Here is a 23,145-nt window from a genome sequence, read left to right on the forward strand (position 1 = left end):
AAAGTTACAAATCTATTAGCGAGAGGTCTAAGAAGTGTCGTGGTTGTGGCAGAACTTCGATCTTAAACTCTTTCAAATTTCTAGACGGTGATTTGTATAACGTTTGGGCGAGTGTTGTCTAGCAATCAGATCTGAGAAGGATGAGAGTGAGGAGAAGAAACAAGAGATGGCGAATGAGAGGCGACCAAGAGGAGGCCCGGGGTGTTTCAAAGATATCAATGGAAGAAGATGAATTTCATTCAACTCACTACATTCCGGAAAAATGGGATGAGCAAAAATGAAGAGAAAGAAAGATGAATCTTGAATATATAATTTTGGCCATACAGAATTTTATCAAAATAAAGGAAACAATCATTTTTGGAAAGCAAAAAAATATGCTTAAAAAGACTTTTTGTTCCAAGTTTTTACAAAATAAAATCTACTTGAAAATAAATGCATAAGCAATACACACACTGCAGAAATAAATTACTAAAAGCAGCAGCTAAAATGCAAAAATAATTGGATAAATAATTTTTAATAAACACCTTCTCAGATTATCTAAAGCTGCATTTAAATTATGCATCCGATGTCTTTCGCGTGCATTCGCTGTGGTTCTCCTAATATCCTTGTGCCCATATTTCATTCTGGTGTCACTACCTGGTCCTGGTAATGGGTCTTTTTTAGTTGTACACCCACCAGATTTCGTCGTAAGTATTAATACAATTTCCATTTGGAAAGGGGGACTTAATTAAACTGATACATGTCTGTCCCGTTATCTCATATTATTTACTTTTGATATGATGTGAACTTTATTAAACTAAATCATATATATTTATTTACTTTTATGAAATACTTTTTTGTATTTTGTTTTAAATAAATATGTTTTATTGAGAGACTAAAAACATCATTTCCCAAATCAGCATGGCAAGTAAAGTTAGGATTGTTACAGCTATTTTGCTGACAACTTAGAAAAATCTTTTTCCAATAAGTGTAAATTATATTCCACTCAATATTGCTAAATTAGAATCAATTAAAATGATTGATTAGAAATTTCTTTCCTATCGGTCATAATAATAAAAAGAATTTAATGAACATTAGAAAAAACGTATTTGAAGCAAAACTGCAATTTTGGAAATGGAAATTTCTTGAAAATTTTGTGATATCACTTTTCCACAATTTTCCGGAAAAATGTAATCTTTATTAAACTTCATGCTTAAACAGTTAGAACTAAATAATTTTCAGCAACTTTTTTCTCAAAATCTACTTAATCTGGGTTGTTGCAAAAAATTACAGTTATAAAGGAGGATCTGCCAAACATTATAAAGAAAATTTGGGAATTTTATCTTTTATAGTAAAAGAAAAAAGAATTGTCAAAGTTGGGTGTTTTTCAACGTTACGCTTTTTCGTTTTTGACGATCAACCCCCGGACAGTTTTAATACTAGCTAAAAACTTGAACAGTTTTCCTAAAAACTTTTTTATAGAAATTTATTTTTAGCTAATTTGGATTAAATATGTTGTTGGTGTGCTACATATTTATCACTTACAACTTTGAGAATTGGATTAAACAAAATGAATTAATCATTTTGTTATGTGAATGTTTTAATCTAGATTTTTTTTTTCCTACCAAATTTTATCTATGTTTAAAGACATAAGTTGGGTTGAGGCGCCACGGTAGCCGAGCGGGTTAAGAGGCGAGACCTGCAAAGCTAACATGCATTTGGTACTGGGTTCGATTCCCGGTCTTAGGCCTTAGATTTTATTTAATGGTTAATAAAAGAAATTTATAGTAAAGTATGTTTGTTAGTCGCCTTCGTCCACGATACCTAGTAAATGGTAGTTGGACATTAAGCCCCGCCTGAAGAAATAGGCAATTACTTTACTTTACGTTGGGACTCACGACATAAAGCATTTTAGATCTTTCTCCTCAGGTTTAGTTTAGAAAGAAAAGTAAAGTTCAATACTGAACAGAATTATAGAGAGGAAGGTTATTCTTATATTTATTACATTCAAACATTTCTCTAATTACGCTTAAATAACTTAACTTTAAAAATAAATAAAAGGGATAGAATAACTACAAAACAAAAAGTGAAAAGTCGATCGAAATAAACTGTCGCTAAGCAACAACAGTTACTTCAATAAATTAAGTACTGAATTCGCTGTTTTTCGTTTTGTGTAGAGAAGAAGAGATTTTTTTAAAAGAAATAATTCAGGTATTTGTTTTAAACATTAGTGATAATTATAGTATTAGAGTATTAGTGCACGTACTCACCATTGTTTTCAAAATCACATTTAAGAGTAAATCCTTTTTCTATTCTTCAAAAAAGGGAACGAGCCATCAATACTGCTTTTAGGATTTTCCAAAATTTGGGTTTGAGAAAACCTTTAGAGAAAAGGTTATCGACTAGGACTTGTTGCCCAACGACCATTCAAAAGGCTATCCCATATTGAACCAAACCAAAGCAGCAGTCATTCCTGCTGTATAACTATAAAAACAATATCCTATCGGTCCTTTGTGATAGCACTTCAGTAGCAAGGAACTCCAGGGTAGCTACTTCCACCATTGCTTCACATAAATTGCATTAATTTATTTTTTGCAGATAATATGGAGCCGTCGCATGAGTCCATTCAGCATTTGCTCTTCAGGGAAGAGCCTAAAGAAATCAAATTTCCAATGTATAGAAGTAAATTTAGCAGCAAGGTAAGGGAAGAGGAGAAGAGAAGAAAACTGTGCCACCAAACTATGGGATTTCCCTCTGATTATCCAAGAACTCCGCCAGAAGATTTTCTGAAAAAAAGGACAAGAATGGTTAGAAGACCGGTTGTTGGTAAATAAACTCTTTAAATCTATTTATTTATTGTTGGTTGTCTAGCAATGTAAATCATTGCAGTCTATTTCATGTCAGTTCCTGTCGTTACGAGTTTTTTTTTTTTTTTAACGTGATTAATTGTAGTATCAAACTGTTTAAATATGCATGCAAACCCTCTGAGCTTTCTTTAGAGTTAACTAGTCATCAAGGACTACATTTCACTGGAAATGCTCGTTTTTCAAAACCGATATTGCGAAGCTGTCGGTTTACAGAAGACTGGGAGAACCCCAGTTGACGTTGGTCGACAGGTACTTTTGCTTAGTGCGAAAATGTACTTTTTTTCCAAGAAAAAAATCTTAGAACCATTACAATTTCGTAGTCTAGTCATTTTGAATGAACTATAGAAAAAACAAGACTGAACAATTAGAATTTGAAATAATTTTTAAACAATATTTTAACAAAGTTAAAAGTTAAAAAACTTAATCAATTCACAATTAATTTTTCTCAAATAAATATTTGTAAACAGTTCAGAGGAATATTTGAAAGTAAGAAGTGTTGCACTTTTTTTGTTTTGTATTGTGTGTATTAAATATTTATTACCATAATGAAAAGTTCTCGGCCTGATAGTTATCTGCTTCCATACTTGTAACTAACACCAACCGGAAACAAACGAAACATATTAGAAATGATACAAATTAAAAAACAACAAAAATCTATCAACTTTAGGACAGACACGAACAATCTTTCAAATTTCTACAAGAACGTTCTTCAAACAGTAACTTAACAAATTACTCACCACATACCTTGGGTTTTTCCAGCCCTATTGTTTTTCACCCCTCCCTTGCCACTGTATAAACCCGCTTTTCCATGAATCCTTAACAGTTATGATGATATACTCGTAGCTCTACATTGAACTTCACAATCTTTTTTTTTTATAATGTAAGTCTTTCCAAATTATATTCATCTATCTTTTTAATTTTATGTAGTATTTTTTAGTTTTCAATTTTATCTATATTATTGTAATATTCCTTTTGTACAGATCCTGAAGAAGGTAGTAAAAATTACCGAAACGTTGGTATAAAGCAAAAAAGTTGTTTTTATTATTTAAGACCGCACTTCGATATTCCCTAAAAATCATCTGTTATACAAGGAAATCCCAGGGAAAATGAAGGAGTTGATCCTTTATAAGCTTTCGACAAAAGTTCCATTGGCAATAGATCGTCCAAAACTAAGAATTGTATTGCAACATGATATTCAAATTTAGCAATTTTAACTAAATACGCACAGAACATATAGTTTAAAAAGCAAAAATTCAAAAAAAATATTCGACAGTTAAAATAACCTAAGTTATTTATTGCTTTGCATTAACCAACGACATCTCTTGGCCAGACCGAGAACTTTTCACCTTTTCCTTATAATAATTGGAACATTATAATATTAGTAATTTATTTAAGTTGTAAAAGGTCACTACAAATTCTTTTTTTTTCTTTTTTTTTTACTTACGCCATTATAATCATCAACCCAAGAGGAAGCTAATTTATTTTATTGATAAATTAATTCCAGCTGTAGAAAAGCCATCAGCTGTTGGGCTAACGAAAGTTCCAAGACGTGAGGATTGGTACCAACCAAAACAACAGCCGCCAATTAATTTTATTTTAAAAAATGTTCGAGACGCTGTACATTCTACACCAAAAACAGGCCCATACAGAGATTATGATACAGCATTCTGTCGGCGTGTAAAACATCGGGTCTACTGTACGCCTTGTTTTGTTAAGAAAAAGGTAACAAACTGGACAGTACCTGGATAAAAAAAAAAAGTACTTATAAGAAATGATGTAAACGGTGAATAAAAGAGAGCTTTAATTCACTGGGGTATACTCCATGTACGTAAGGCAAGCATTTATATACCTTATTAATTTGAAACTTTAATCAGAATCTATTTATTACGGCTTATTTTGAAGTACTGTGGAAACTTTAACCTGAATGAATGAAAAATTTGACTTGATTAAAAATAGACGTCCTTTTTTTTGATCCCCGGAACTTAAAATGTGCATTTTGTGTGGAAGTTCAATACGGATGAATAGGCTGTAACATGTGATTATATAATTCTGAACCTTGGCTTCTTTTGGTAATTATGCATAGGTTAGTAAGCCGGCACTAATAGTTTTTTTTTAATATGACGTACAGTACAAGCTTTAAAATGATGTCAATCCACTCAAAATAGTATATATTGAACTTAAAAACTATATAAGACGGGATACTAATTCTGAAACTCTTTTGTAAAGTATTCCATTGTATGCCGTGGGTCAAAATTCAGGATGCACTACTGGTTTAATTAAATACACTTGTTATACGAATTTTGTGTAACAGGACTATGGGAAAGTCCCGGAATACATTGCAAAAAGAAAGGAGACAGTGGAATCAGTACTGAAGCAATTGGAGGAAGAAAAGAATAAAGATGAGGATGAACCAGCGTGCCGTTTGATAAGTCAAGAAGAACGACAACAACTTCTTGATGTAAGTACTTATTATTGTTTTGCACAATAAAGCCAACTACTTGTAATTTATAATCTAGCTTTTGAATCATAAAATGGTCATTGAAGCCGTTAAAGCTCAACAAAGTTATAATGCTTTTGCACGGGCGGGTACAGAATGCCTTGTGGTACGCTAAACTTAAATTGTGCCGATTTGCCCCCATTGTGCAATGACGGCGTAATGATTTTTAAGCATTTGAACGAGTGCCCGGCACTACAGGGCATGAATACGCCATATGAAAGATATTGGGCTGCCAGACAGAAAATGGCTTAACGCCTTTGTCGCGGGATAAGGTAAAAAATAAAAAAGTTCGCGTTTAGAGACGTACAAACAGAATCTGCAGAACAGTGTGCAAAAAGTTGGAGATCAGCGTGTTACTATTGATAGGATGGGCTGTCATCAGAGAAGACGAGTTTGGCTGATACCCACTTTAGAACTATAGACCAATTAAAAATAGTTTTAACAAAAACAAAAGGAAAATGAAGAACTTAAGAAACAAAAAAGTATATAACTAGCGCGAAAATACAAATCTGTTATTGCTTAGTATTGTAGAAAGAATGAAGTAAGGAATTAAAGAAGAAAAAAAAACGCCGGGGTGCCGAAATTTATCTTAAATCGGTCCTGCAAAGAACAATAATATTGCACTAGCGAGAAGATGTAAATTTATGCACAAGAAACTTACATTAACAGAAATAAATAATGAATATCAATTGAGCCGTTTATTTTGAAAGTGGCATAAGTCACTTTTTCAAAAAAATCGAGTTAATGGCAACACTAAATACAGTTGAACGGTATATTTTCATTTTTAAAAAATTTGCAATTTGAAATATCAGTATTATGAGATAACAAATACAAGTAAATCTTCTCGAAAGTTAGCATCCATATTTTTAAACGTGTTAAAACGCAAACCCTTAAATATCTCGACTTAAAAACAAAGTGACTTATGCCACTTTCAAAATAAACGGCTCAATTTATGAAAAAGTGATAGCTTGTAAGCTGGCGATGCTCTTGCCAAGATTCCTGCAGAAGTGGCTAGTTCCCTCCCACTAAGGGTTATAGTATATTAAATTAGTAGAAGTTATATTATGAGATAATAGTTGAATGTAGAATCTGGTTTTTTTTTTTTTTTTTTTTATAGGAGTTGAAGAATACGTGGACTGAAATGCAAAAGGAATTCCAGTTATTGCCGATGCTCAACGATACACCGCCCAAAATTAAGAGGAAAGCGAAGTTAGAAAAAGATCTAGCAGATCTTGAAAACGACATCAAATTGGTGGATAATTACCAACGTATCTATGTATGCGATCCAGAGAAGTTGCAAGAAAAATGGGTAGCACATAAATCTTGCGAAAAAGAGGAAGCCCTAGGGAACTAATTTCCCAATTTTCTTTGGTTTTTTTTATTTAACTAAACTTATAGAAAAATAAGATATTTTCTTAAGCTTTAAAAACTAAGAAAAAATAAATAAAAATAGACTTCAATAAGTATCACAAAAAAGCAGACTAAAGACCTAAATAAATTATTGTCAATACATTGAAGATTAGTTTCATTTTTTTAAATAAACGTTGTTTTACTATGGTTCTATAGTTTATTAGCCAACTGTTACAGCAATTAAATTTGACAATTGTTGCAGAGCAGTAAGTACATATACAAATAAGAATTAATGCAGAAATGTTTTTGGAAAAAAACAATTTTGGCAAAAGATTCTGTTTCTACTTATTATTAGTTAAAATGATGTTACAATTTTCAAATAATTCTTACAAACATACTTTTTTTCTCATTAATTTGTGCTACAATCAAAGCACTGACGCTAAAAGGTAACCATGATAACAGTGAAATGTAGATACAAACGAGTGAATAAGTTACCCAATGGTAACACTCTAAAATACGGAACTACTGTTATTTTTTTTTATTTTTTTTTTTTAGCGCATTAACAGCTGAGGTTATTAGCGCTTGGAGCTTTTTTCAGTGCACTGCCGGCCTCCGGAGCTGTAAGAAGCTCCTAGGAAGAGAAAATCTAAGGGTCAGCAGCTGGATTCGAACCCGGGACCTCCGCGTGGGAATCGAGTACGCTAACCACATAGCTAATGCCTCCCCTACTACTGTTATTTTATTTTTATTTTTTTTTGGCGCATCAACAGCTGAGGTTATTAGCGCCCGGAGCTTTTTCCAGTGCACTGCCGGCCTCCGGACAGTGTTCTCTCGTTACAGACAACACTGTCCATCACCGGACAGTGAGCTGTAAGAAGCTCCTAGGAAGAGAAAATCTAAGGGTCAGCTGCTGGATTCGAACCCGGGACCTCGGCGTGGGAGTCCAGTATACTACTGTTATTATTATTATTTTTAATGATTTAAGGCGCGTCAACATCTATGGTTATTGGCGCCCAGGGCTTTTTTTTTCAGTGCACTGCCTGCCTCCGGACAATGTTCTCTCGTTACGGATAACACTGTAAGAAGCTCCTAGGAAGAGAAAATCTAAGGGTCAGCAGCTGGATTCGAACCCGGGACCACCGCGTGGGAATCCAATACGCTAACAACTATTATTTATTCTCTACTATAGAAGAGATCACAAGGCCACTGTCATTTAACACGTCTTGTTAGGTTGTCTGGAAGAGTTCTAGAAGAAAGTTCTAGAAGTTACCTGTATTGATTTTGACTACTTGGGGTGATAAAAGGGATGTTAAGGCCTATGTATAGTATGCGTTTAAGCCGTAACGGGAGCTCAGAGTGGAGTTTCCGCTGATGTAAGTGCGTGCCAGGAAATGATTGAAAAGATACTTATAGAAGAGGAAGCACCTGGCTTTCCAGTGGATTCCGGCACATTGTGGCTTACCAGGGAACGAGCAGGCCGATAACCTTGCGAAACAGGGAACGCAGTGTGTTACGCATCGGCTAAAAGAGTTATAGGTAACCACATAATGGGGAATACAGGAGCACGGCCACTGAAAAGCAGTGGGCAACACTGCTAGAAAACAGGGATACCTGCCGGCCTTCCAAGAAAAGAGTCTGTCGTGCTCTTCCGTGGAATTATAGGGCCACGACTATCTACAAGCACACCTCCACAGGATTAGGGACTCGCCGATTTGCCCCCATTGTGCAATGACGGCGTAATGATTTTTAAGCATTTGAACGAGTGCCCGGCACTACAGGGCATGACCAAGAAATATCTTGGTCCCCAATAGGGCTGCCAGACAGAAAATGGCTTAACGCCTTTGTCGCGGGATAAGGTAAAAAATAAAAAGAAAAAAGTTCGCGTTTAGAGACGTAAAAACGTGCGTTTAATATGGTTCGCAGTATTTTAGATTGAGTATAAATATTAGGTATTTATGTATATATGATATAAATTGTAGTCTGTACATGTAAAATGAATAAATAAAAGAAAGGTAGGTTATACTTAGGTTGTAATACGTACATTCATTTCTAGAAAGAAAAAAACATATGTTTTATGGTCATTTTTAATCATATGAAATCCAGCAATGAGTACTGAGCAATCGGAATTATGTATAAAAGATATTAAAAAAAACTCAAATTGGGGACATAAAAAGAAGTACTTATCTTAATCCCTTATAAAAACCGGATTATTCTTTTTTCTTATTAAATAATAATAGATGAAATTACACAAGACCTAATATAGTGGGGAATGCATAGATATGTACGTAATTAAAATTTATTTTTTTCTTCTAATATTTAACTAAATAAGTTTGACTATTTAAATATTTGATATAAGGCTGATGTGAAATAAATAATTGTTATTTCATTTTTTAAAAAAATAAAAACACGTTGCTATGTTTTTATTGCTGTGTAATTTAACAAAAGGAAGCAATGAAACCAAAACATGGCGATTATTATATTAGTGAACCTGTATATTATTCAAGAGAATGGTATTCACCAAACGCAGGCGCAGGAGATATCATAACAACTGATTCTGAACCTTATATAGAGAAATTACAACCGAAAACTATATATATACCCCGTAAGAAAAAGCCAGCGTATCTAAGATATACTTCTCCAAGGTAATTATTTATTTGTATGTAATAAAATAAAGATAAAATTGTTTCTTTAAAGAAAAAAGTGATTGAAAGATCCAACAACTTTGTCTTACAGCTAATCTCAAAGTTCTAATTCTTTTCTGAGTTTCTTGAAACCAATTTGGTAATAGATTTCATTATTACTAATATTACTCAGATTTTACAACAGCACGTGCACTGAAATAACACTAAAGCTTAAATTCGTTATCCGAACTCCGAAAATAGAAACAAATCTCAGAAAAGAAAGCGGTAGGTCTACCCTCCTCAGAGAGCCGCTGACCCTCTGAGCTTTCCACTTCCTACACCCTAGCAGGATACTTTCAAAAATTCACATCACTATTTGCCCACCTCAATCGGAGGGTCTACCGGCTGTTCTGTTGTGTAAAAACAACGTTGTTAGACAAAAAAAAACGATTCTCAAGCGGAAATATGATTTAGCTAAAACTGGATCTGCGAATAATCCAGACAGACAAAACATTTGAAATGAACACTAAAAGCTGAAATTTTACTCACAGAAACCTGGATCTGAAGCGTGCTGTTTAACGTTCCCACTAGCGAACTCTAGCTCTACATTACTCGTACCTTAGAAGTAAGCTTTACTGACACCGACCTTCTATGTACAAACAAATACATTCTACACAAATTTTCTAGTAAAATAAAAAAATTAAAAAATCAACTGAAACTGACACCTTATAATACATACACATAACAATTAATATTTTTAATACACAAATAATGGAATCATCTATAAAGATATGGATTAAGAACAAAAATTGGTGCTTTAACTATTAATTACAAAATGAAATTGTTTTAGATATGTAAGGAAAGAACCAATGAAAATTATTCGCAGTACATCGAATTCTTTGTATCCAATCATACATGAATATAAACCAACTTCAAAGTAAGTATCTATTTGAAAAAAAACCATAATTTTAATTAGAGGTTTTTCAAATTTCGAATTTTCGATAAGTAATTATTGGGCAAGTATTCATTCACGGTGTAATAATTGGACTTTTAATGGAAGCATAGCCTCTCTACAATTTTCTCCCGTAAAATTAATTTTCACTACAAAAATTTAGATCGAAAACGATAGCTCTTAAACTGAGTAGTCATTATATGAAAGCTAAAAAGATATCTTTCGAAAGATTCACATTTCTGGTCAAACGATGAACTTTGAGTTTCAGTAATATAACGTAGTTGATTAGAGGTTGACGCATGGATATTTGGTTGTATTGAGACTGTATTTTAATAAACACCCCTTCCCAAGACAAACAAAAAAACAACAGTATTTAGGACTAGTGCTTTTGCATAAGTTATTTCAACCCAATAACACGCCCTAACGACTTTAGAATGGCATAAGAGGCCGAGAAAATAAAAACTTACTGAATACTGCAGTAGTTAGACCAAGTTACTATGTATATACCTTGTGCTTCTGGAGCTTGGCTTATCGTCCCTTCGTGGCCTCACCTCAAGTTATCCAGATTCTTAAGACTGGTCAGGCTTCTTTCACGCATTGTTCCTTCAAGTTCTTCACATTGTTACTCAAACAGACTTCTTGCTCACCGTACTATGTTACTAAGAGAAATGAGTTTTTTCAACATGTGCAGACTGACTTACGGCGACCTTTATAGAAAGCTAAGAAGAAACAAATTGTAATGAGATGGAGGAGGTTAAGGCTTAAGTTGGGAAATTTATGAAGTATATGTCGTATGTAATGAGAACAAAGATCTATTGTCAGTCTGTCTATTATTATTTTTCCTTTTTTTTAGACATCTTAAACCAGTAGAAGTAATAAGACGTCCATATTTAAAACATAGTGCTACATACATTGAAGATAGTACAAGTATCGATGAAAATAGTATATCTCAATATTCCAAGTATGTCGATATATATTTTCAATTATTAATAATTTAATAAAATAATTAACAATAAAAGTATTCTAATTTCGAATTGTTTATAAAAAAAATAAATCAATGATGATATAGTTTATCATTAGATGTATCATGTGATGTGTCTGCAATCAATAGAGATGTTGAAGCATTACTACAACAATATGAAAGAGTATTTGATGACACATTGATCTCAGAATATGAAAAACGTATAACTAATAGTAATTCACAAAGAAATTTGAGTGGAGTAAACAATAGACGTATAATTAAACCAGAGAAATTAACTTCAGAACAATTAAGGATTTTATCAATGGATAAACCACCATTGGATAAACTTAAAGAGATACCTGTACAATACTTAAAACCACGTTTACCGCCTTATTTAAAAGAACAGAGAAAAACTCAACCATCTGAGGTTAGTATAACTAAAATAGAGATCTGATCTGAAATGCCTTACTCTCACTGCAATTACAAAAAAGTTTTACAACTCTTAAATACTAATTCCATTTACATTTTTAAATACCAAAATTTTCTTTTTAACATTACAAAAATTATTATTGTATCCATTTCTCGCCTTTTTTGTATTCTAAAATCGTTAATTATGGTTTTAATACCTAAGTACTGCAATTTATAAACTAAGCATTAAGTATTTACCTCACAAATACAGCTGAATTTAAAAATTCCCAGCAATGATTCATCACTTAGATCTACAATGTCAATAAACGTACGACATCTCCCTTTTTCTTTCCCTGGGTCTGCTTAAACTGGTTTCTCATTTTCCTTAGAACTTCCTAAAAATGATATTTCCTATAAGTACTTCAAGTAATGATAAAAATAGCTATCTTTCAGAATATTAAAATAATCACAAAACTTAACTACATTAACTCTTGCTTCTTGTTATCTGATCCCTGAAAAAGTTGACAAAGTTTCAAATTGATGAGATGGTACCTAAAGAATATTTAAGTTTGACTTTCTTAGTTTTTTCGTAAACTCTAATACGTTTTTCATAGGAAAGTTGAACTATGCTTTAAGAGTAACAGTTTTCCTTTATTTTGATTTAAAAATTTCAACTTCTTTTAGGAAAAAAAACCTAATGAACCTGAAAAAATTGAAGTCAATACCGAAGATTTATTAAAAGGTCTTTTCCATGATATGGCTTTAAAAGGTTTGACTGGGCTCGGTAGAGAGCCGATAATCAAAAGAGTAGACGAGATTAATTTAACAAGCAATGAGAAATTAATCTGCTCTAGTAACCCTGATGTTGGAACACAAACAATGAATAATGATGGTGGTTGCAACATCAAATTGAATAAAACTCAATCTAACATAGAAGAGAAAAAAGACAAATATTCAACTAAATCACCATTGATACAAAATAATAAACAAGAAAACAATCAATCAAATCATCCAGCATATCCGGATTTGTCGAACCTGGAAGAATTTCTGGATAAATCTATAAAATTTGACCTAAGCATAAGCAGTAATGGATTTCAAAATAATGATAAAACTAACGATATCCATACCTGTCCAAACTGTAATGTAGAACCAAATTCGTTAAGGAAAAATGGATCTGGAGATACATTTAATGAAAAAGACCATCAGTTTTCTAATGAAAACTCATTAAATAAAGAATTAAAAATAGGTGAAAAAATAGATCATGATCTTCTAATGAATAGTAAACACACTTTAGAAAATAATAAAAAACAGGAAATAGATCCTCAGATTACTTCATTGAGAGAATGTTTAAGTGATTTAACACATTCAAGAAAGCAAGATAAATTGGATTATAATAATAAAAGTAATAAGTATAAAAATTATAATAAATGGCAGTATAATAATATTCTTTTTAACGATGATAAAATACTTTATCCGTCTAAAGAAAATTATCAAATTTCAAGTACGGAAAGCAATGAAACTCAACCATTTTCTGTAAAAAGTGGACATGATACTATAGTTATCGACAGCAAAGAACATTTAGGGTGTCAAACTTCAAACTTAAGTACTAAAGAAACTGAAAATTTGCCTCATACAAAGAATGTATTCGGCTTACCATCAGTAAATACCAAACTTAGACCAAACATACCTGCAAGCAGTAGAGAGATTACTGTGTAAGTTAATGAAAATAATAATCATTGTTTACTAATTTATTGAATTAGTTTTAAATAAATAAGTGTATAACCTTACAGCAACACTGTTACAACTTGCCAACCAATAGCTGGAGGAGACAGTATTGACAATCAAAAGAAAATATTGAGTTTATTAGATGGTTTTTTTACAGAGAAGAGGATAGATGATGACAACATTAAATCAATGGTAATTTTTCCTTAATTTTAAATAATTATAGTTCAACAATTTTTAGAATTAAATTTTACTTAAGGGCGATTCTGACAGTTGTCAGAAATTCAGTTATTTTCGAAGTGCGAAATGACTGCTAAATAGCAGAGTTGGGCAAAACTTCAATCACGACTAACGACTAATCTCATGACTAAATTAGTCACAGACCGATTACGACTAACGACTAAAGGTTAGTCTTAGTCGTGGAATATATCACGACTAAAGATTAATTCAGATTAGTCACCATATGATTGACGACTAATTGAGATTAGTCGTCCTAAAATTGGTGACTAATTCAGATTAGTCGTGACGTCAGCCACGACTAAATAACATTAGTCGTCCAAAAATAGGTGACTAATTTCATTAGTCGCGTCATTGAGCGACGACTAATTTAGTCGTTAATTGTTTCTTTTAGTTGTTTAAGTTAATCGTTAGCCTTAGTCGTGAATTATTCATTTATTTATTCTTGTTTACGACTCACAAGACTTATTTAGGACCACCTTACACTCACATTTCACCATGTTTACGACTCACAACTTATTTTGGACCACCTTACACTCACATTTAACCATGTTTACTACTCACAAGACTTATTTAGGACCACCTTACACTCACATTTAACCATGTTTACTACTCACAAGACTTATTTAGGACCACTTTACACTCACATTTAACCATGTTTACGACTCACAAGACTTATTTTGGACCACATTATTCTCACATTTAACCATGTTTACGACTCACAAGACTTATTTAGGACCACATTATTCTCTCATTTAACAATGTTTACGACTCACAAGACTTATACTGGTCCTCCTCACAGACACATTTATCCATTGTTTACGGCCCACATGACATTTAGGACCTCCTGTTTAACTGTTTTTGTGTATCTTTAGACTTTTGTAGAACTGCTTTACATTCACCATCAACTTATTTTTTACTGCCTCCCATGTATTTGTCAATTTTTTTTCGTTTGTCAATCTATCTACACAAGTCAACAAGATGTAAGAACAGGATAGTGAGCTATAAGAAACTCCTAGGAAAAGGAAATCCAAGGGCCAGCAGCTGCATTCGTACCCGGGACTTCCGCAAGGGAATCTAATACGCTAATCGCAACGCTATTCCTTCCCCCATGCATGTTTATTGTTTACAAAACCGGATTCGGACATTCATCAATTATTATAGAACGTAGTTCAGATTGTTGTAGGTTATAAAGAAATCTAGCATTTCCCAATTATTAATCTGAAGTTGAACTATTTACCAAAATTAGTTTAAAGGGAATAAATAAATGTAAGATTGGAAAACAATTAATGTTTAAGGGTGAAAGTGTCTTATTTCTTTTTTCTTCATCTTTAATGTAAAATAAATGTACACACACAAACAAAAACGTATAACAATACACAAAAACTCACTCACCAATATATCTTGCCAGTGTGTTGCTCTTGTGGTCAAGAGCATGGCTTTGTAAGTGAGAGATCCCCAGTTCGAATCTCGCGTATGCAGTCATTCATAATTCTTAATACGTTTTAATAAAATGTAGTCATACGCGGGATTCGAACTGGGGATCTTCCAATTTACAAAGCCACGCTCATGTCCACCAGACCAACACCCGCCCATCCTTGGCAAGATATTCTTATCGTAATCATAGGTTGTAGAAGTCTTGCATACGGGGTACATTAACATGTTGTAATGGTTGCTTTTATTTAATGATAAAACAAGTTTATCCTAATTCACCCATAACCATTAGATTACACTACATTTTTTTAAATCTTCAATTATTATTATTTTTGTTCTTTGCATCACAAATAACATTTTTTGCAGTCAGAGAACCTCCCAAAACGTGTATTTCTGATGGAAAATTAATATTGAAAACCGATCATGAATTGATAATTTTGTAACTTTGATCTTAAATAACTCGACAAATATTAAGGATATCGATAAGGAATTAACATCATTTTTCATAATTTTTTATGTAGTTTTCATAATCATTGCCAGTGGTCCTCACGTAACCCCAATAAATTTTTTGACCGTAACCCAGCAAAAAATGAAGATACAGCATCAGGGGTGAAAAATTTGAAAACTAGACGAAAAAAAATAGTTTATTTAATGGGTTTTCCGGATTTCCGCTTTCATAAAAAGTTATTAGCGATTGGTGCGTTTTAAATGGATCACCCGGTATATTTTTATGTAAATATACAAATATATATACATAGTTTGTGTGTATATTCTTGGAGTATATTAATAGGGCAAATATAAAAAGTAAGCTATGTGCATAATAAGTAAAGCAATGAGTAGGCGATAGATAGAGACAAAAAGAAAAGAAGGAAAAGATACATGTGACGCGGTGAAAAATAAGATAAACGTAAATGTCAAGTGGTTCTACATATGTCTACTGAGTCACCAACATGGTTGAATGTGAGTGTAAGGAGGACCTATATAAGTATTGTGAGTCGTAAACATGGTTAAATGTGAGTGTAAAGTGGTCCTATACAAGTCTTGTGAGACCCCAACATGGCTAAATGTGAGTATAAGATGGTGCTACATAAGTCTTGTGAGTTGTCAACATGGTTAAATGTGAGTGTAAAGTGGTCCTATAAAAGTCTTGTGAGTCATAAACATGGTTAAATGTGAGAATAAGATGGTCCTATATAAGTCTTGTGAGTTGTCAACATGGTTAAATGTGAGTGTAAAGTGGTCCCAAATAAGTCTTGTGAGTCGTAAACATGGTTAAATGTGAGGATAAGTTGGTCCTATATAAGTCTTGTGAGTTGTCAACATGGTTAAATGTGAGTGTAAAGTGGTACTAAATAAGTCTTGTGAAACCCCAACATGGCTAAATGTGAGTATAAGATGGTGCTATATAAGTCTTGTGAGTTGTCAACATGGTTAAATGTGAGTGTAAAGTGGTCCTATAAAAGTCTTGTGAGTCGTAAACATGGCTAAATGTGAATGTAAGATAGTCCTATATAAGTATTGTGAGTTGTCAACATGGTTAAATGTGAGTGTAAAGTGGTCCTAAATAAGTCTTGTGAGTCGTAAACATGGTTAAATGTGAGGATAAGTTGGTCCTATATAAGTCTTGTGAGTTGTCAACATGGTTAAATGTAAGTGTAAAGTGGTCCTAAATAAGTCTTGTGAAACCCCAACATGGCTAAATGTGAGTATAAGATGGTGCTATATAAGTATTGTGAGTTGTCAACATGGTTAAATGTGAGTGTAAAGTGGTCCTATAAAAGTCTTGTGAGTCGTAAACATGGTTATGTGAGTGCAAAGTGGTCCCATATAGGTCTAGTGAGTTGTGATGTGGTGGTTTAACTTTAAAGTGCTTGCATTCTTAAATTCCACAAATTTCAGATTATTGTATGTATAAGTGCATAGATAATATGCATTCAGCAAGAGTAATCATGGCGATGACTAAGACTAATGGTTTGTGATTGAAAAAATTAGTCACGACTAATTCGCGACTAATATTCATCATGATTATTTTATTTAGTCGCGCTTACGACTAATTTTAATCATGATTAAATGTGACCACGATTGAATTAGTCATGACTAATTAGTCGCGACTAAATTTTTAATCACATTTTTAGTCACGACTAAAAATATTAGTCGCGACTAAAAATTTTGCCCAACTCTGTGCTAAATAGTAGCAACGGCTTATTCACTGCTCAAAGTAGATATGTGGGGCTAGTGTTGAGGACATTGTAAACGTTTTTAGGCTGCAACCAGCCTAAACATTCATTCACCCATGAAATAATTCAAATCTGGAATCCACATCTCACTTCCTTTTGGTTGATTTTTTTTAGTCTTGCTATTCTTGGATGAAATATTTTCGGATAATAACTCATTTTTCGTATTTCAGGATTTATTAAGTGAGAAAATGGCCCAGTTAGATTCATCATTATGCGTTGAGATAATGCGCAGATTGACTGAAACATTAATTAATCATCAACCAAATTCTTTATCATCTAACAGTGGTAATCAAAAAATAGATTTAACATGAAGTAGAAGTGGGCCCTATATTCCTTATAAAATATGTTTGAAATTAAGACGTAGACACATGACTTACACAGAATTATTAGCACTGATTAATTCTGTGCATTGTGCTGGAAGTTTCTTTGCGAAAATAATCCAGGTTCAAGTGTGTGTAAACCTCTTCTCCAACGCCTTACTTCTTATCTTAATTTGTTGACTCTTGACGAATCTTCATTAAATATTGTGTATTATGAAGTTATTTCTCGGTTAGAATTACATATGGTGTAAGTAGGATACACGATAACACGTTATTATGACTGCTCAATTACGGTTGAAGATTCATGTTAACGATTACGGTCTTGAATTGCAGAAAAATGTACGTTTAACATTGGTGAAACCAAAATCGCCAATCAGACCACTTATAAGCGATCTTCTTCACGCGCTTCATTCTATTCTTCGAAACAAGCACGCGACGTACGAAAACACTTGAAAACCACTCTTCATGAGATTCTAGTTTATCACAGATGGATGGCATTCCTCCAAAACTTGCTCTACACAAATAGGTACGTTTAATCAGCTTCGTCTTTTCTTTTAAAAGTGAAGAAATTGTTCATTGTTAACTACTAATTACCCAGTAAATAGTGTACATTATTTCAAAAATCGTAAGAATACTGACCCTGTTCGACAGAAAATAGTTCCTTATATTGGATCGCCCACCTTATATAATTACTAACGTAAATTTCGCCGCTGCCTATCGCATGAGCTGTGTTCCTTAAGAAAACTTTTAATCATAAGGAAGTGTCTACTTGATCGTATTACCAGAATCAAAAGGGTTATAATTAATTCCTCTCTATCCTAAATTTTATATTAACTGAATTAACTATGTAAACTTCAGTTAACAGATCAGTTCATCTGAACATCTTGAAGCAACTAAGGACAGACCATTTGAGGCACATTCAACAAGAAATAAAACATATCGAAGATTTAGACGAGTAAATATCGACTATTCATTAGTAGATTTATCGACTGTATTTAAGAATTTGGTAATCAATTTTTATTTTTAGGTTTCTCCGAAATTTTGGTTTAAATACACAAAATGCCAGTACGAAAGAGAAAAATTGTACAATGGATGGCAGAAAATGTGATACATAAAAACAATAGTTCTTGTAAAAAGATAACGAAAACAAAAATAAATCTGCATCACTGCATAGAAAACTCACTTGAGACAAAGTATTGTTTTTTTTTTAAAAAAATACAGGAATGTAGCAAATATATCAGTAATCTTTCTTTTTATTTTCTTTTATTTATGATAAAGTAATATTTTCGTGAAAATCTTTGACTTTTGAGTTTTTTGAAAATTTTTGAAAAACCTGCTAAGCACAATAGTTAATGACTTTTTCTTTAAATCATAATTAAATTATCGATTGCTTTCTTCTCTACTATTTTCCACTACTTCTCTCCTTATTGTATCAATTTCAGATCGATCATCGGTAGAATTCCATTGAAGAAAAAAGTGGAATACAAACGACAACAATCATTAATTATTTTTTATTGATCCTTATTCTTATAAAATGTTTTAATGCGGAAGGATTTCCATTCACTTTAAATACATTAATAACTTTAGAAATCAATCTTACGCAATCAATGCTTACCTTTACATTGTTCAACCAAGAAAAAAAAATCTTTTACGAATTTTAAAATTATTTACTCTTTATTAATTTGAAAAAGTGATATATCGTAAAACTAAATAATAAAATAACATCCAAATTAAGGTATTGATACCAGGCTAAATCTTTAGCTAAACTCTTGATATGTGGCGCCCCCTTATGGCGAATTACGTATTCAACCCAATAGACGGCTGTATCAATTGGAGACATAGGACGATCTTGTAATATTTTTGAAATCTTTTCAGCATTCTTCTTGTATCTGAAGAAAATATTGGTCAGGTTAAACAAAATAAACTGCTAACAAAATTGAACTATTTTTCAAAAAAAACAAAAATCAAATTGTGGGAGCAGAAAACAAAAAACTGCTCGAATAAAAGTTGAATTTTGTTGTCGTATATTTTGTTTCATAACATGGGTGTAGTATGGTAAAACTATTATTTTATTATTGCAAAAATTCAGTTCCTTTGTTTTCTAAATTTTTGCAAGCTTTTGATCTACGGAGTAGGTGATCTTCAGAGCTTTCAAACAAATAAAAATAAGATGATACATTTAAGTTTTTTTTGTTGATAACCACCATGTAACCTCCCTCACTCAATTTGCAACCATAATGTGTGGTGGAAATATAGTAGAAGTCGAATTCTTTACACTAAATTGTTTCAATCTAAAATTCGAGACTGGAAGAAAAACAAATCGTTTCGAGTATTCAAACCAGTTTTTTGTTCGTAACATTTATTAAATTATTTACTTTATTTTAAATCTGTAAAGAAAGAACTATATACTTACATATTATTTGAGAGAACTCTGTTTAGTGTTTCATTAACAGTTATAACAGAAATATCATTAAATTCCAATACCAGACCGGCTTTGTTATATTCTACAGACTTTCCATTAAAATGTTGATCGCCCAAAATTGGTATACAAATCGTTGGAATGCCGGCATACATTGATTCTATAACGCTTAGTATACCACACTGAGAAATGAATAGAACAATATTTGGATGAGCTGAAATTTTATTTAAAAAAAAAAAAGAGAAAAAGGTATTAATACATTTTTGAGTTCATGGTTTTTTTTTTTTGAGATTGATTCATTAATAAAAAATCAAGAATATTGAAAATTGCCGACTTCATTTTTTGGCTAGCTTGCGGCCTAGAACTAGGTCATCTTCTAGGCTATTAACAATTATAATATTTTTAACATATATCAGGTGTGTTTTTTTGTACTCAAACAGATAATCAGTCCAACCTTACATGTAACCATGCAGAAAATATTTTAACTGTTAGATTAGATTAGACTAGGGCGGCCTCGAGGCCTACGCCACTGCGACCCCTTTGGATCTATTGTGGCTCCCCTCACTCTAGAGCTCACCTTCCAGACCCGTCCGTTTAATCAGACTCTTATTTCTGGAGAGTGACTCCTGGGTAAAGCTCACCAGGCCTTGGGTTTTCCTCCCCGAGAAGTAACATCCTTAGCCACACGAATCCCTCATACTGACACAACACTTGCAATGCCGTTTCCTCCTCTTCCTGACAGAACCTGCAAAGGCTTGCCTTATCATCTGCCAGGCCCATGCGCGATGCATGTGTTTCCTGAGCCTGCAGTGGCCCAGTTAATAGGCCTACAATCATCCTTATAACCCCACGCGGCCTTGACGGATTAATTCTGCAGTCAGCCTCGGCGATTAGCCTTTAATGAGCTCCTTCGCCTGTCTTTGCCCCTGTGATGGCAAGCCACCACTCTTGAGACCTATTCTGCACCCATAAGGTAATGGCCGCAGTCTTCACACACTTCGGAACCCCAAAACTGGGCTCCGGGCCAACGAAGCGTCCCGCAGAGCCTTCCCGAGCCAATAAATCTGCCGCTTCGTTTCCCTGAAAGGGCTCAAGCCCTGAAAAGGATGACCTGTCCCTAAGTCGAAAGCTTGGCTAAAAAATATATACATATTTCCGACAGTGGCAATATTCTTGCTTCCTTCCTTTTTTGTTTAATTTGAAATAATAGTATTTAGTCTACGATTTACTAAGTAAGATTTTAATTACCAAGTACTTCTTTTTGTGGAAACCATGAAGATGTAACAATATTCGTTGAATTGTTTGTTTTAACTTTGTTATCAATATTTGTAGTTTTCCAGAAGACTGTTTGCTTTAAATTTGAAAATACTTTTAAAAAGGCTTCTTTCTTCGATTTACTAATACTGTCGGCATTTATTGTTGAACCCAATGAAAAATAAATCGCTCCATATTTGGAATTGTCTAATCTTTCTTGTAATGTCTAAACCAAAAGCCAAAAATAATTTATGTATAAATTACAATTATTTTATAAAATTATGTACAGAGAAAAAAAATATTTAAAGAATGAGGGAAGTTGCGCAGATTTTTTGATTTTCAGGTTTCACCAAAAAATACATTTTCTGCACTTCTTAATCGCAAAAAAAATTCTAAATTCGTTTTTTCGTACCATGATGGAACCATGCAGTTTTGCTTTTGGACCAAATCATTCACACAGAAATGCCACTGCAATTGATACGATTTTTTGTTGTAATTTTACCTGCATCAACGATTTTCTTTGAACTTTGAAGAAATCGCATACGTAATGAAACATTTTCCCACAAACAAAAATTCTTTTGGAATTTTTTACTCTAAAATTGTATTCGTATATTACGCCATTAGGTCAATTAAGAGATTAATAATATATATTTTATTGTTGTAAAAGAGAGCGACAGATCTTACCTGCGGAAGTCGACCAGTTTGAGTAATATGGATCCCACCAACTTCTATAATATTTGGGCCTATTGGTTTCACGCCTAGTATACTAAAATGTGAATTAACTAACAATAAACTTGTATTACCAACTACATCGCCTAAATTAGGCAGTGGGCCTAAATTTCTTTCAGCAATCATTTGTGACCTCCAACTAAATACAAATTTATATACAAAAATATTGATCCATGTTTCTAAAGTGTTTACAATTCTATCATATAAATTCATTGGTTTCTCTAGTTGGGATGTTGTATATATCAGATAAGATGATTCCAATGGTATTCTCATATCGTACATGTGCCAGGGTAAAAGATCACAAGAACTAAACCCAATTATTGGTGAATTTAATCGATAAAACAATCCAAAGAATACATCCGAATTAAACATTTCCGTTATGATCACATCGAATGTTTGGCCAAGTAAACCTTTCACTTCGGCCAGTTGTAAAATCTCTTCATATTGATTTGATGTATGCCAAAGTGGTAGAAAATTTCTCAAACCAAAACCACTATTTCTTTCTAAGTAATCAATATTCAAATAAGAATTCTTTTCTTCATAAGAAAGTTTTATATTGATATCAGTATAATTGGGCAATGCAATAACTCTAGGTGAATGTGAGACCACTGTTACTTGATGTCCACGTCTTGCCAGATGTTCCATCAATGGTAAAAAAACAGCATTATGTGATTTGGATTTAAATGGGAAAAAACCAAGAATGTTGGCGGCTAGCGAACAGTTTAAAGAAAGTACGCAGAGGGTAAACACAACTTTTACATGTTTTAACATTCCGAAAACAAAAATGGAAACGCGAATTTGTTTAATGAATGAGGCCAACAGAAAAACTAATCAAAATAACCAAACTGACTGATCATCCAAACTGAACGTAATAATATTGACCCCTTATTGCTAATATTAAATATTGAATGTAGTTCCAAATTGAGTTTATGAATAATAAGATAAAATGGTCATGACAGATAACATAATCACGAAATTATTATGATTTATAGCAGCCACTTTCAACCTTTTAGGTAGATAAATTTTAATGGGTCACGAAGACGTCAAAGAAGTTAGGCAAAAAAAAAAAAAAAATTGATGACAGAGATGCAATATGAATTGTAAATAAACAAAAATAAAAATCAGCTGTTAAAAGTTCGAAAATAACGTTTAAAGAAA

At 32.8% G+C, this 23,145-nt stretch overlaps 4 protein-coding genes across 14 annotated transcripts in view; 2 read left to right on the plus strand and 2 right to left on the minus strand.

Moving 5' to 3' along the window:
• Positions 1 to 12,300, minus strand: part of LOC141446513 (neurogenic differentiation factor 6-like) — a 24,861-nt gene extending 12,561 nt beyond the window's left edge. Inside the window, exons 1-6 of one of the 7 annotated variants that reach the window (XR_012453754.1) lie at positions 12,116 to 12,300; positions 11,894 to 12,030; positions 10,774 to 10,985; positions 9,864 to 9,963; positions 3,388 to 3,436; positions 2,250 to 2,765 (exon numbers count right to left, since the gene is read on the minus strand). Coding sequence is in view for 1 of the 7 variants with exons in the window: in XM_074113047.1 (XP_073969148.1) it covers positions 525 to 709 (185 nt within the window). In the remaining 6 variants the exon portion in view is untranslated. Of the gene's footprint in view, positions 1 to 524; positions 743 to 2,249; positions 2,766 to 3,387; positions 3,437 to 3,583; positions 4,281 to 9,863; positions 9,964 to 10,773; positions 10,986 to 11,893; positions 12,031 to 12,115 lie in introns of those variants that run through there. The other 6 variants (XR_012453756.1, XR_012453755.1, XR_012453758.1 and 3 more) reach the window with 6 other exon arrangements.
• LOC141446508 (enkurin) lies at positions 2,583 to 6,857 on the plus strand. The gene is made up of 4 exons (XM_074113038.1): positions 2,583 to 2,805; positions 4,351 to 4,568; positions 5,158 to 5,304; positions 6,461 to 6,857. The coding sequence occupies exons 1-4, from the start codon at positions 2,583 to 2,585 to the stop codon at positions 6,695 to 6,697; spliced, it is 825 nt and encodes a 274-aa protein (XP_073969139.1). The 3' UTR covers positions 6,698 to 6,857.
• On the plus strand, positions 8,769 to 18,841 carry LOC141446498 (uncharacterized). 5 transcript variants are annotated; one of them, XM_074113017.1, is made up of 10 exons: positions 8,769 to 8,974; positions 9,139 to 9,335; positions 10,165 to 10,251; positions 11,120 to 11,227; positions 11,378 to 11,654; positions 12,320 to 13,347; positions 13,426 to 13,552; positions 17,436 to 17,550; positions 17,919 to 18,111; positions 18,444 to 18,485. In XM_074113017.1, the coding sequence occupies exons 1-10, from the start codon at positions 8,963 to 8,965 to the stop codon at positions 18,445 to 18,447; spliced, it is 2,148 nt and encodes a 715-aa protein (XP_073969118.1). In that variant the 5' UTR covers positions 8,769 to 8,962; the 3' UTR covers positions 18,448 to 18,485. The 5 variants fall into 5 exon arrangements, with proteins under 5 accessions (XP_073969118.1, XP_073969119.1, XP_073969120.1 ...); XM_074113018.1 differs by having other exon boundaries at positions 9,221 to 9,335; positions 11,336 to 11,654; XM_074113019.1 differs by having other exon boundaries at positions 9,221 to 9,335; positions 11,347 to 11,654.
• A 147-nt stretch (positions 18,842 to 18,988) lies between these two features.
• LOC141446502 (UDP-glycosyltransferase UGT5-like) lies at positions 18,989 to 23,064 on the minus strand. Its single transcript, XM_074113026.1, has 4 exons — positions 21,943 to 23,064; positions 21,253 to 21,484; positions 19,999 to 20,218; positions 18,989 to 19,474 (listed from the first exon to the last, which is right to left on the minus strand). Exons 1-4 carry the CDS (start codon positions 22,756 to 22,758, stop codon positions 19,249 to 19,251), a joined length of 1,494 nt encoding a protein of 497 aa, XP_073969127.1. The 5' UTR covers positions 22,759 to 23,064; the 3' UTR covers positions 18,989 to 19,248.
• Between the last annotated feature and the right edge of the window lie 81 nt (positions 23,065 to 23,145).

Source organism: Rhodnius prolixus, unplaced genomic scaffold, assembly GCF_049639745.1.
Source record: "Rhodnius prolixus isolate KJV_2025 unplaced genomic scaffold, Rpr scaffold_7, whole genome shotgun sequence".
In the NCBI taxonomy this organism is placed as follows: Eukaryota; Metazoa; Arthropoda; class Insecta; order Hemiptera; family Reduviidae; genus Rhodnius; species Rhodnius prolixus.

What these genes read in the sequence shown, in the direction of transcription:
- LOC141446508 (XM_074113038.1), top strand. Translation starts at nt 2,583, where the DNA reads ATGGAGCCGTCGCATGAGTCCATTCAGCATTTGCTCTTCAGGGAAGAG. An exon ending in CTTGTTTTGTTAAGAAAAAG is followed by an intron (nt 4,569 to 5,157) that starts GTAACAAACTGG and finishes TTTGTGTAACAG; the next exon opens with GACTATGGGAAAGTCCCGGA. An exon ending in AACGACAACAACTTCTTGAT is followed by an intron (nt 5,305 to 6,460) that starts GTAAGTACTTAT and finishes TTTTTTTTATAG; the next exon opens with GAGTTGAAGAATACGTGGAC.
- LOC141446498 (XM_074113015.1), top strand. An exon ending in CTAAGATATACTTCTCCAAG is followed by an intron (nt 9,336 to 10,164) that starts GTAATTATTTAT and finishes AAATTGTTTTAG; the next exon opens with ATATGTAAGGAAAGAACCAA. An exon ending in GAAAAACTCAACCATCTGAG is followed by an intron (nt 11,655 to 12,319) that starts GTTAGTATAACT and finishes AACTTCTTTTAG; the next exon opens with GAAAAAAAACCTAATGAACC.
- LOC141446502 (XM_074113026.1), bottom strand. Translation starts at nt 22,758, where the DNA reads ATGTTAAAACATGTAAAAGTTGTGTTTACCCTCTGCGTACTTTCTTTA. An exon ending in AAACTGGTCGACTTCCGCAG is followed by an intron (nt 21,485 to 21,942) that starts GTAAGATCTGTC and finishes CTTTTGGTTTAG; the next exon opens with ACATTACAAGAAAGATTAGA. An exon ending in AGAGTTCTCTCAAATAATAT is followed by an intron (nt 19,475 to 19,998) that starts GTAAGTATATAG and finishes TATTTTCTTCAG; the next exon opens with ATACAAGAAGAATGCTGAAA.